The 13,060-nt window shown below is 37.5% G+C and overlaps 1 protein-coding gene across 1 annotated transcript in view; it reads left to right on the top strand.

The window, feature by feature from the left end:
* The window catches only part of TENM3 (teneurin transmembrane protein 3), a 569,896-nt gene that overhangs the window by 450,146 nt on the left and 106,690 nt on the right, over positions 1–13,060 (top strand). The window contains exons 12-15 of the mRNA XM_067551693.1: positions 9,239–9,449; positions 9,987–10,088; positions 10,267–10,461; positions 12,064–12,264. Coding sequence (XP_067407794.1) covers positions 9,239–9,449; positions 9,987–10,088; positions 10,267–10,461; positions 12,064–12,264 — 709 coding nt within the window. The remainder of the gene's footprint in view (positions 1–9,238; positions 9,450–9,986; positions 10,089–10,266; positions 10,462–12,063; positions 12,265–13,060) is intronic.

Below are 13,060 nucleotides of genomic sequence, written 5' to 3'. Positions count from 1 at the left end.
ATGCAGGTTTAAAATATATTCTGGGATTTTAAATCTGCAGTGTGAGAGATAGCTTTTGTTTTATCATCAAATCTGATCATTGTTTTCAGTGATGATGCCTATCATAAAGAAACATTTTATGCAGTTACCTTCCTGCATGGACATATTTTTAACTTTTGAATCAACAAATGCTTCATGATATTGTCATGCATTTATTTGCTGTCCTGAGTTTGCCTTTCAAAAGGCAAAGCTACAAGCAAGTTGAAAAAAATCCTTTTTGATAGAGACTCAGTTTGTTCTCCTAGTGAGTGTCACACTATTTACAGTTTGCTCTTTGATTAACAAATATATAATACTGAAATATGTGTGTACAGGTATACAGTGAATTAAAATTGTAAGTCTATTATTATTAGACATTTTCCTATCTTAAGACTACTCCAGAGTATCCCATAATAGTTCTGCTTCATCCCTCGAGAGATTTCTTAAGGGCTATTTCACTGTATATTTGGTTATGCGCTTGTATTCAATAAACAAATTACATGTTTGCATCAAAAGTTATAGGAAAATGTGCAGTTTAAACGTAAGAGTAAATAATTCAATTTAATTCATAGTCTTTCTGGATGGAGTAGTATATGGGGGGAAAGGGCAGTTCCTCTTCACCATATTCAGACACAATAATTTGGAGTTAACCCTGATTAAAATCTCATGTAAACCCCCCAAATGTGAATTTCTTATGTTTCAACCCAGTTTCAGTCCAAGATCTGCTTTCTCATCCTGAGCTCATGGAGGATAGGTCCATCAGTGGCTGCTAGCCAAGGTGGTCAAGGATCCAAGCCCATGCTCTCAGAGTCCCTAAGCCTCTGACTGCCAGATGGTGGGATTGGATGACAAGGGATGGATCACTTGAGAGTTGCCCTGTTCTGTTCATTCCCTTTGGTCACTGTCGGAAGACAGGATACTGGGCTAGATGGACCATTGTTCTGACCCAATATGGCTATTCTTATGTCTTTGTGCTCTCCCAAAGAGGAACTTTTTTCCAGTTTCTTGTAAATTAACAATGATGGGTGAGGAAGTCTGCATCTGTCATGTCCAAACCTCTGAACAAATCAGATTAATGGACTTGCTTTGAAGATCAGCTATAATGCTTGTATTTGGTTTCAGTAAAAAAAAAAATCTAAGTAACTTCAACATTTCTTTTTTGTTGTTTATTTTAAAGCATGTATTTGACTATTCATTTGCATATCATTGCATTGTCTTTCTCACCAACAGAAGCAGGTCCAATAAAATATATTATCTCACTCACCTTGTCTCTCTATTTACCAGGTACCCTAATTCACATTCACCTGTTATTTGGTAACATTTGAAATACCCTGTTGAAATGAAAGGGAAGAGAATTAAGGTTTCTGTAGGATATTCATTGTGAATTTCTTCATTTTGTGCAATTAAAATCACCATCTGAACATTATAATAACTTTTTTTGTAGATTACTTTCCTTGGTTTTAAAAAAAAGGTGAAAAATTAAACAGAAGACATTTAATGAAAAACACCTATGTTTATTTTAATGTCTGATCCTCATAAAATGGATTTTCTTCAAACTTTCATGCACAAACTCACCTCTAGGCTGAGAGGACGCATGATAAATTCCAGTTAAAAAAAGATTGTTGATTCAGGAAGATAGAGGCTTGGAATACAAATGACATCTCATTGATAGCTATAATAACAGGAACTAATGAATAAGTGTTCCGGCAAGAATGAAAAAAATGGTAGATGCTGATGTGGATAGTGCAGTTACATGGAAAAGTGTCCAAGTGAGTAAATATAATAACAAAGTTTATTCTTACCTGATTAATCCATCCCAGCAAAAAATTCAATTGGGGAGCCTCTGTATTAAAAAAACCAGAAAATAGAACTAAAGAGGAATCTGTGTTTTCTGTCAGGAGCACAAAAGTTACAAGTATTACACAGATTACTTTCCCTTTGAGGATTCTCCTCTGGGGTACTCATTAGGGCCAGTCTCATGTTCATAATCTCATCAGGTCAGAAATAATCACACCAGCACATCAGATCTTTTTTGAAAATCCAGCTGCTGCACTTTCCATTGTACTTTTCTGTGACTTCTATAATGTATTGTTCCCGAAATACGTCAGAGTCACCTGTGTTGTTATTTAAGTTTGTTATTCAATCAACTTTCTTTTCTTGTCATTATTTGTTTGTTATTCAATTAGCTTTCTTTTCTTTTTATAAACCACTTCATACTTGATAAGCTGAAGTTAGAGAGTGTTACTGATCTGTACTCACTTTGATTTATAGGTCAGTCAAGCTTTGACTGAGTGTGAGGTAGATTGTTCGCTGGAGAAGGAATGCCTACGATGTGTGTATGGGTTTTATTATCAATATTATCAAGCCTGAATGATACTCAAGACACATGAATCCTTACGTAGCCACCTAAAAATGCAACGTCTGTTAGCAGTAAGGTAGCTTTGTGGCTAAAGCCCCACACATGAAGAAGAAATTTAGAGTAAAAAAGTCCCTCTGCAAGTAAGGCCTTGTCTACGCTTGAAAAGGTTTCCCGTATAGCTCTTTTTGATGTTTGTGCTAGAGAATCAGGAGTTTCTCAGAGAGTTTAGCAGGATCTAAAAGTCCTTCACTGATAGACATTGCAGAATGTTCAGGTACCTAGGTGTGGCGGATGTCCATGAGTTTGCATAATTTTTCTTGGACCACCTCAACTGGAATGTGAAGTGTCTTATCTATTGCTCTTTAAGAAGTACTGGAACATCCACCACACCTAGGTACCTGGACCTTTTTATTACCTGCAGCATAGGCAGCTGAAACAACCTAGAAAGAGACAAACATTTCAAAGAAGGAAGGCATCTGGTTCCACCTCCATTTCTGTTCATTAGCCTCCATCAACATCAAGGCAACAGATTTGACTACTTGGTCAGGAGCGGTGTGCAAATCCCTTCAGATCATTTCCAGTCATATCCCCTCCATTTAGGAATCATTTATTTCATTTCTGTGGTTCTGGAGCACCATACAATGGATTGATGGGTCCTGGAAACACAGAGATGGGCTGTACCATGCATTTCTATACTCATCCGCAACCACCTCCCTTTCTCTGTCCCTATTCAGGGACCCCTCTCAGGAGAGAAGGTTTCATCAGGAAGTGCAGTCACATTTTAATTCTCAGACAAATGAAAGAAATTCTTCAAAAACACAAGGAACAAAGTGGCTTTTATTTTCATTACCTTCTGATTCCCAGAAAGGCAATTGGTAGCCCATTCTGGACTTCAATTCACAAGCTCAACCAGGGGTGTGAATCTTGCTCCTATAATTCCCTACAGTGGAACGACTGATATGTAGTTCTTAACCTCCAGAACACACATTTTCATACTGCGATTCACTCACACTACAGAAGATATCTGAGGTTTCAACTGGGCAATTGCCACTACCAGTACTGAGTGTTACCACTCAGCCTGTTGACAGCACCCAGAATTTTCACAAAATGCCTAGCAGTAGTGGCAACTTACTTCTAAAAGCTAGGAATCCAAGTTTTTCCCATATTTAGATGACTGGCTCATTCATGAGAAATTGCACTAACAAGTAACAGACTGCATTCAGCAGACTCTGCATCTGTTCGTCCTTTCAGACCTGAAAGTAAACAAAGAGAAGTAATACTGACTCCGACACAAAAAATAGAACCCATTGGAACCATTCTTGACTCAACAACGATTGCTTATCTACCACCAGAAAATTCTAAGCCATACTAAACTTATGAACTCACCTGTGAGCTCCTCCAGGACATCCATGCGAACTTCTCTCAGACGTGGCTTCTTGTACCTTCCTAACTCAGCATGCCAGACTTCATTTTCATTGCATACAGGAGTGGCTGAAGTCTGCATGTCAGCCATGCAAACGTCAACTAACCACAATAGTATACATTACACCACAAGTCCTGTCCTCATTAAATTGGGACCACCTCTGCTACCTACAAAGATGTTGGTGACAGATGCCTCCACATTAGGTGGGGGGCCCAGTTAGATAAGCTCCAAACACAAAATATATGAATTCCTCAGAAAGTAAGACTCTACATAAAGGTCCTGGAGCTCAGAGCAATTTGTTCAGCATGCTCAGTGTTTCTTTCAGTCCTAAAAAGAATAACAATTCAAATCATGACAGACACTATTACAGCCATGTTTTATAAAGATCTTTGGAAATTTTGTATCCCTCATGAAATTATTCGGAGTGTGGTTCATCTGCTAGGGATGCACAGGCCATGCTGGTACTTCACCTTAGCAGACAATTTTCAAGTAACCATAAGTGGTCCCTAAATGATGACATAATTCAAAATATATTACTCAGGGGGACGGAGGGTAGGGGAGTCATCCCACCATACCTTTTTGCTACCAGAAAGAAAAGGAAATATGAACACTTCTTCTCCAGAGGGAGTCAGAGTTGGGGATCCCTATCCAATACATTCCTGATTCTATGATCCTCAAGCTTGCTGTACACACACACTCCCTCGCCCCCCTCCACCAGTCCATAAATCCCCATGTTCTCAGAAAGTGCTCTGGCAGGGCTCAACCAGAACAATCACGATTATTCCTACCTGACCACGGCACTTCTGGTACGTGGACCTAAATAATCTATCTGATACACTTACCTCTCCAGTGAGACCTGATATTGCAGAGCTTCAGTCAACTGATTGATCCCAACCCACGCTCCCTGCACCTCACAGCATAAATGTGGCTGACTGACTTGAGCAGAAGTAACCTGCTCATCAGAAGTACAGAATATCCTGATCCATCATTGAAAAACCTAATGAACACACTTACACTGCTAATGGAAGAGATTCACTATCATTGCACAGCAGTACTTGTCACTATCTCAATTCCAGACATACTGGACCAACTCCTGACTTTAAAGAACTCTGGACAATCTGTATGCTTATTGAGGTTTCATCTATCTATCTAGCAGCCATCTCTGTTCTTTGCCCTCCAATACAGGGGTCTTTTACATTCTGATGTCCCACAGTAGCCAGATTCTTAAAAAGGATAATTGAACTTTTCCCTCCCTGGGATCTAAATATTGTCCTCACATGACAATGATGAACCCAGCTTTTGGGTTCATCTTAAGTGGATGTATCCTGTTTCATCTTTCCATTAAAACAGCCTTCTTGGTAGTAATAATATCAACCAGAAGGGTAGGGGAGATACTTCTAATCAGGGCCCCTCTATACAATTTTTCATAAGGACAGAGTGTCCTTATATTAAAAAAATAGTCTCTGGCTTTCATTTAACTCAGGATATCCAACTTCCTTTATTTTTTTCAAAATCACATTCAAGTAAGGGTGAGGCAAAGCTTCACATCCTGGATGTCTTTAGAGTGTTTTCTTTTTGTACAGACAGAACTAAGCTATTTAGAGTATCCCCCATGTTATTCATGGAGATAGTGTTAAAGGACACACCATTTCAACATTGAGACTCTCTTGGCTTGTGTCAAACTTTATTATGAATTAGCCAATGTAATCCCATCTATAAGAATCACATTTCATTCTGTGAGAGCATAAACAACCTCTGTTACCTCCTTGAGAAATGTTCCCATTCCATACATTTGTAGGAAAGCTACATGATCTTCAATACATACGTTCACTTAGCACTACTCCTACCATGCTAATTTTGGCAGGGCTGTCCCACAGTAACTGTTTACCTAAACTCTTAGCATCCATCTCCTACAATCTAGGTCACTACTTGTGAGTCACTAACAGTGGTATATATATATATATATATATATATATATATATATATATATAAGGACAAGGACTCAAAGAAGAAATGGTTACTTACCCTGCAGTACATGTGATTCTTCAAGCTGTGTTCTCCATATATTTATTCCATGATCATCACCCCGCCCCCAATGCCTACTACTAACATCAAGATTCTCTATGGCAAAAGAACTGAAGGGTGATTGGGGATGCCCCACCCATTATGCCCCCAGTTGGAGGCATGAGGACCCTGCTGGCCAAAAGAATGTGGACTAAAGTGCAATGGGAACACATGTCCATGTATTTATTCCGCTGTTGGTACAACACAAGTGCTCAAGTCCTTTTTAAAAAAAAAAAAAGCCGGTGGGGGGGGGAGGAAGGCTAGAATGCACTTCTGGTACTTTGGTCCTATCACGCATAAGCATCATAGGTGACAGTACTGGAAATATCAAAACACCCATTCTGTTTCCAAAAAAGTACCAGCATAGCATTCAAGAGCATTCTGGCATGACTCAAGACCTGGACAACACAACTCAAAGAACCATAGTTACTGTGTAGGTTAAGTAACTGTGGCATAGTATGCAGCAAATATTTCAGTATAACATAATTAGGAATAGTGTTTTTTCAGGTAGTATTTCTGTTTTTAACTTTAGGCACCCAAATTTCAGAACGATGGCCTCAGTACATACTAATACGTGTGTGTCATAGAGAAGCCCAAGATGCATAGTTCTCTATTTCTGGGGAATTTTAAATAAGTCAACCAGAAATAATTGACGGTAGCTGTCCATTCAAATCTAATCAATGCTAGTCTGAAAGTCTTTGTGACACCTTCTAAAAATGTCAGTTTCATTGCAACCAGGGAATCAATATGTTTTTATTTAAAGAGACTTTAAGAATAACAAAGGACTTTGGTGGCTTAAAGCAAAACTGAATGGAGAGGTGTGGGCAGATCAACCCGTTTATACTCAATAAAGCTAATTAATTTATCCTCATAGGAGGAAAACAAAATGGAAGTATTTTAACACATAAAGGTAATTGTTTTTCCAGTCTAGTCTATGCCCTTCCACAACCCCACTCCTAAATTTATGAAGCAGTCTTTATAGTGTTTAAGCCACATTACTCCTATTTGCTGGGTATGGAATGAATGGTGAAATCCATATGCATGCATAGCTTTTAAAAATTCAACCTCAGAAATACTATCCTCATAATAACATAAATCTTTATTATGTTATAGTTCTAAAATCATTAATTATACTATGCCTGTCAGCCATCAGCATACTCTTTGTGGTCAATTAAATAGTACAGTCCCTTATTCCCAGATCAAAAATGTGCTCTCAACTGAGATTGTCCTACAACGAGAAGTGTCCTTCTGAAGTAATTTGAAAAACAGCTTATAATGTCCATAAATAACCAACTAATATTCAGAATGGTTACCTTTTTCTTTCAGTGATATTAGATATTGTGATCAAAAAGAAGGCTCTGTGAATACTTCGAGGAGAAAGTATCCATTTTTGTATCTTTCATGAATTAAGTTAAATATTTAATTCTCTGACAAATGAGAACATTGAATGGTTTTAAATAAGCAGGCCTTTTCCAAAATAGTTGCATTAGTTTTCATATGGGATTGCTTGCCCATTCAAGGTGACAGCATATCAAGGTACTAGCTTCTGCCCATGCTAATCATATTAAGTTCTACTTTGGTTGTTCTGACATACCTGAGAGGAAAGTGTCTTAGGTGTTCATAAAGGCATATGATCTATGTGTTTCCTTTAGATTTTGAATGGTGTTGGAATAATAATTCAGATTTATTGCAGAGCAAGATTCTTAAAATACCATGTGTTTTTAACAATCAAGCAGAGTTTCAGGAGAAGAGGATTCCAGTGTTTAGATCCTGTCCAGAGATGAAGACTATCCTGTTTTATAATATTCAGGGAGCTGTTTCCAAAGGTCATAAGTCAGTACATAAATCCACCAGTAACTGACTTGATCCCAACTTAGGTGAATCGGTGGTTTCATACACTGGCCTTTACCTAAACAGCTCTTGGATGAAATGCCATTTGAGTGATATGTCAAATATGTAGTAAGAGTGAAGGTTTGTGTATAGTACACCTCACACAGTAAACACGTCAGAGTAAAAATGAAACTGGTCTGAGTGTGGAAACCAGGTTACTCTTTACTATAAGAAACAATGAATCTTAAAGTTAATAGGCAGTAAATTATTGTTATATAATGGGATCTTTACCTCACAAATGCAGAAAAGAAATCTTTACCAATACAGGGCCAGATCCTCAGCTAGAATAAACTTTCAGTATAGTCCATTGATGCGATAGAGCTACATCAGTTTAAGATCTGGCCCATGGTTTCTCCTCTATTAGTGCTAATAGGAGTTTCATGTATGTATGTGGAATTAAGACTATAAACCTCTTTGTCTAAAGTGTTTGTGGCAGCTCAGATGTTATATTTTCCCACCCCCCCAAATGTAGCTGTTGCTATTAATAAGACAAGTGTATGGTTTTGTGATAGCTATTGAAGAATGTTTTTAATCTGAACTACAGTATTTTCTGTCACTCTCTTCAGCAATTTTAACCTGTTATACTTTGCATTTGGTATTTGGTTTGCTTAGTACAAAGGAAATGTAAGGCCACATTTTCTGCTAGTAGTAACTCTATTGTAGTCAGTGAAATTACACCAACAGGGAACCTACCCCAGACTGTGAAACAAAAGAAAAAAGCAAAGGGGAATGGATTGGTGTGGGTTATTCTTATTAATTTATATAGCATAGTCAATATGGAATGAGTCTTTCACCTGCAGGTGGCCTGCTCACATCTGCAAATTAACCTCGTCTGACTTTTGTTCTGCAAATTAATGTTAAATGAATTGGAGGTCAGGTGTCAATAGCACAAAAAAGCACCACCATGACAACTGGCACTACTTGGCATTCTCCTTAGAAATCACAGCAGAGGGGTGAAAAGAACAGACAAACACTCAGGGCTTGTCTAGATGGTCCTGTAGTTTGGACTATGGGGTTGAGGCCTGCAGTCCACACTAGCATGCTGCGCTGTCACTCCCCCATATGGATGCTTCAGTTGCGAACTAAAAGGTACTTCATTTGCATCAACATAGTCCTTTAGTTCACACCAGCATGTCTATGCAGGGGAGTTACAATGCCACATGCCAGTGCATGCTGCAGTTCACACTCCCAAAGTTGAACTGTGGGGCGATGTGCACATTGCCTGAGACTGAATTAACTCCTCTGTGCTCTAGAAGGGATATCTCCACGTCAAGGTGAAAACATATTACATGATATTGTGGGGAAGCTTGCATTGCCACTATCTGTACTGTATTTGTTCTGTGAAGAAATATGGAACTGCAGTCTCTTCGGCTGTCAGTCTGGCACTTTTCATGGCTGCTAAATTATAGAAAAGTTTATGAAAATGGTAACTAAAAAGTAGCAATAAATGGATAATAAACCCTTTGCACATTCTTCCTTTGTAGTACGACTTTGTGGAACTCCTCGATGGTAGTAGGTTGATCGCAAGAGAACAGCGCAACCTGCTTGAGTCAGAGAAAGCTGGCCGACAGACAAGGTCTATCAGTCTCCATGAGGCAGGTTTTATCCAGTATTTGGATTCTGGAATCTGGCATCTGGCTTTTTATAATGATGGGAAAAATGCAGAGCAGGTGTCTTTTAATACCATTGTTATAGGTAAGCATAATCTTCAAAGTTTTCACCAAAAGCTGCAATCTAAGCATCCTGTGAAAAATAGAGAGGAGTTTTCTGAGTTAAATACTCTGGGTTGTTTTCACCAACATTCAGTTTATTGTGTTTTTTTTCATTACTCAACAAAAAGATATAGATAATACATTTTAATTGTTTAGTAATTGAAGTATGAAAGTCTCCTTATGATGTATAGTTCACAAAGGAAGATGCTTTTTTAAAATATTCATTAAGCGGCATTAGGCTGTATTTTAAGCATAAAGCACCTGTCATTTTACTGTTAAAATCTTGAGCTTCTTTTTCTAACATAATGCAATAGGATACCACAAGCATTGATTACAGGAAATTAGTCACTATTTATTTTCTTACAATCACTAAACAAAGCAGACAAACATGCTTCTGCAGATACCTTAATTTGCTATCAGTCACTCATGGTTCAAAATTAAATGATAGACACCTTCTGTTCTAGTTAAGTGCTGTGGTGGGAGTCTGTATGAATTTTTTTTTTCTTACTCTTTCCTTCAGAGTCTGTAGTGGAATGCCCCCGAAATTGCCATGGAAACGGAGAGTGTGTTTCTGGATCCTGCCATTGTTTTCCTGGATTTCTGGGCCCTGATTGTTCAAGAGGTATCCGAACCAAATTCTTTTCTTAAGTACAATAAACAAACTGCAGAAAGACAAGGCATTACTAATCTACCAAGGAAAAGAAACTGGCATGCAACTTATTTCATAGATGTTCCTCTTTTTTTCCAAAGCTTGCTTGAAAAGAGATTTGTTAATTCTTCTGTCATGTTTTATTTCACAGCAGCCTGCCCAGTATTGTGTAGTGGCAATGGGCAATATTCCAAAGGGCGCTGTCTCTGTTACAGCGGTTGGAAGGGTACAGAGTGTGATGTGCCTACCACCCAGTGTATTGACCCTCAATGTGGGGGCCGTGGGATTTGTATCATGGGCTCTTGTGCCTGCAACTCTGGATACAAAGGAGAAAACTGTGAAGAAGGTAATTAAATAAATATATACTCAAGTCATATTTACATCCATGTTTCTAAAATATCAGGTTACAACATACTGGGTTAGATTCTTCAACTGGTGTAAGTCGGTGTAGCACTATTGATTTCACTAGAAACTTGTCAGTTTGCACCAGCTGAAAATCTGGCCCAATAAAGCCATGTGCTGGCAAATTGTTCACCTTAGGATATTTTAGTATGTTTAATATGTTTGTTTGCTAAATATTTTGCTTTCAGCAGGCTTTGTCTGATAATTTCAGCATATTAAAAAATAGATTTAGAACACTCCAAAGTGGCAGACTTTATTTCCTGTAAACTATTGAACGTGTGTAAATATTTAATTATTTTATGTACAGTATCTTTTATCCTGTCAGTATTCTCTTTTGTTACTTTATCGGCTGAGATCAACTAAGAGGGAAGCATGAGAAAAAATATATGTTAGAACACAGAAAGACTTACTGATTTTTCACATTATAGAAGAAATTGTTACTCTATTGCATTTGGTCTTTTCCACCAACATTTTTATAAAAACTTACATTTGAAAATGCTGATTCAAATGCATCACAATGAAAAAGAAATTATGCTTTTTTTTTTTTGCTTTTTTTTTTTTTTGTATTTTAGAGATGTATATAATTATATTAATTCTGGTGCGCTGTAAAGTGGAGTTCATTTTCTGTTTATTTTTTTAGGAGGAAAAAAGCACCATTTCCCTTCCTCAATCAAATTGATTTTATTGATCTCCACATACAAAGTAATGCAATTAAATCTCTGGAATTAAATTTTCAGACCATTGACCCTACAAGTGTAAAGTTTTATTGAGTCAAATTGCTAAATTAAATCTCGTCATCTAAAGCACATTAAAGTGAATTAAGAAGGATAGAGAGTATCCAACTCATTTATTTCTCAAATAGGTTGAGGGTCCTATACAGCTGTCAGAACTCAGTATTAGTGGATTAGGTCAGTTGATACTGTATAGAGAATTCAAGATTTGTTACTCTGTGATTAGACAGAACAGAGAGCAATAGACTGAAAACTCAAGCGAATCTTGATGTAATTCAGGAAAATTACAAATCCTTGCAAGAGTCTCAGTTACCTTAATGGCTTTGAGGTTGATGTCTGTTATCCCCAGGATGTCATTAAATCAGTTACTTATATATGCATGTCTCTCAGTACCAGAAAATGGATCCTTAACATTACTTTTTGATGTTCTAATGTACTACAAAGAAAATTACCAATATGGTAACAAAAATGGATTAGAAATTGCACTCTGTTAGTTATATATTGATTTTTTAAAGATTTATTTTATCAGGTAGTGCTTGTTATCTTGTGATTAGAGCATTTGGGCTGAGGGCCACCTCAGGACTTGTGAATTCTACTCTCTGTTCTTCCACTGACTCATTATGTAACATTAAGTGATTTGCCTAATCGCCTTGTCCTTCCGTTTACCATTTGTTGTTAAATGAGTGTAATACTGTTTACCTCACAGGAGTTTTTTAATTAATTCAGAAAGTGCCTTAAAATCCTGGATGATAATTGCTGCTGTTGTTATTCTTAATAATAACATATTAAAAATTATCTTTTTCTTTTCTCTCCAGCTGATTGCTTAGACCCAGCCTGTTCCGGTCATGGTGTTTGTATCCATGGAGAGTGCCATTGCAATCCAGGATGGGGTGGTAGCAACTGTGAAATCCTGAAGACAATGTGTCCAGACCAGTGCTCTGGTCATGGGACCTACCTTCAAGAAAGTGGTACCTGCACTTGTGACCCTAATTGGACAGGTGCAGATTGCTCAAATGGTAAGGCTTAAAAACATTCCCTATGTGCAAAAACTCTAAAATATTTTAAATAATACTTAATCTTGCATTATTCTGTAAGAACCTGATCTGGCTGCTACGGAAGCCAAGTCCTTCAATTGACTTCAGTGAGAGCAGGATTAGGCCATAAATCACAAGTGAAACATTCAAAACAAATGAACATTTGTAAATATTTGAAAATCAAACTGTGCCTTCACTCAGATATTAACTGAAGGCATTTTTTCCTGGTGATTCACAGAAAAGAACAAAATGTTACATGTACCTTATGCATTTAAGATCTGTACTGAGATATTCAACAACATATTTAGAACTGTGCTAGTGATGCATCCAGAAATATTTCTATTTGAAAAATCTATTTTTAGCTGCTTGGAAGAGCCAATCCTGTAGTCCTTGCTCAGGTAAAACATCAATTGAAGTTAATGGAAATTTTGCCTGAGTAAAGACTGTATGATTGGATCAACAGTCCTAGCAGGAAAGTCTTTCTTCAAAGCCAAAACTTGGCGCATTTAAGACCAGATGCTGATCTCAGAAGCATTGGTATAAATTTGGAGTAAAAAATGGAACTGATATAACTTAGATCAGAATCTGAATTTTAGTCTCAAATTTGGGGAAAAAATTACTCATTTCGTAGCCACATATTTAAAATCCAGATCATTTCTAATTTTCAGATGTATTTTGCTCCCCACCCCCACCCCCCCAAAAAAAGGTTTAATCTAACAAGTAGTTGATGCTCTTAATAATAGCTGAACACCTGGCCTGTTTTTGGGGGAAAAAGTGG

The sequence above is a fragment of the Emydura macquarii genome, unplaced genomic scaffold (assembly GCF_026122565.2).
Source record: "Emydura macquarii macquarii isolate MOO-44397 ecotype Brisbane River unplaced genomic scaffold, CSIRO-AGI_Emac_v2 contig_1363, whole genome shotgun sequence".
Lineage (NCBI taxonomy): Eukaryota > Metazoa > Chordata > Testudines > Chelidae > Emydura > Emydura macquarii.
Note: the sequence above shows the minus strand (reverse complement) of the source record. Positions and strands in the feature narration are given on the sequence as shown.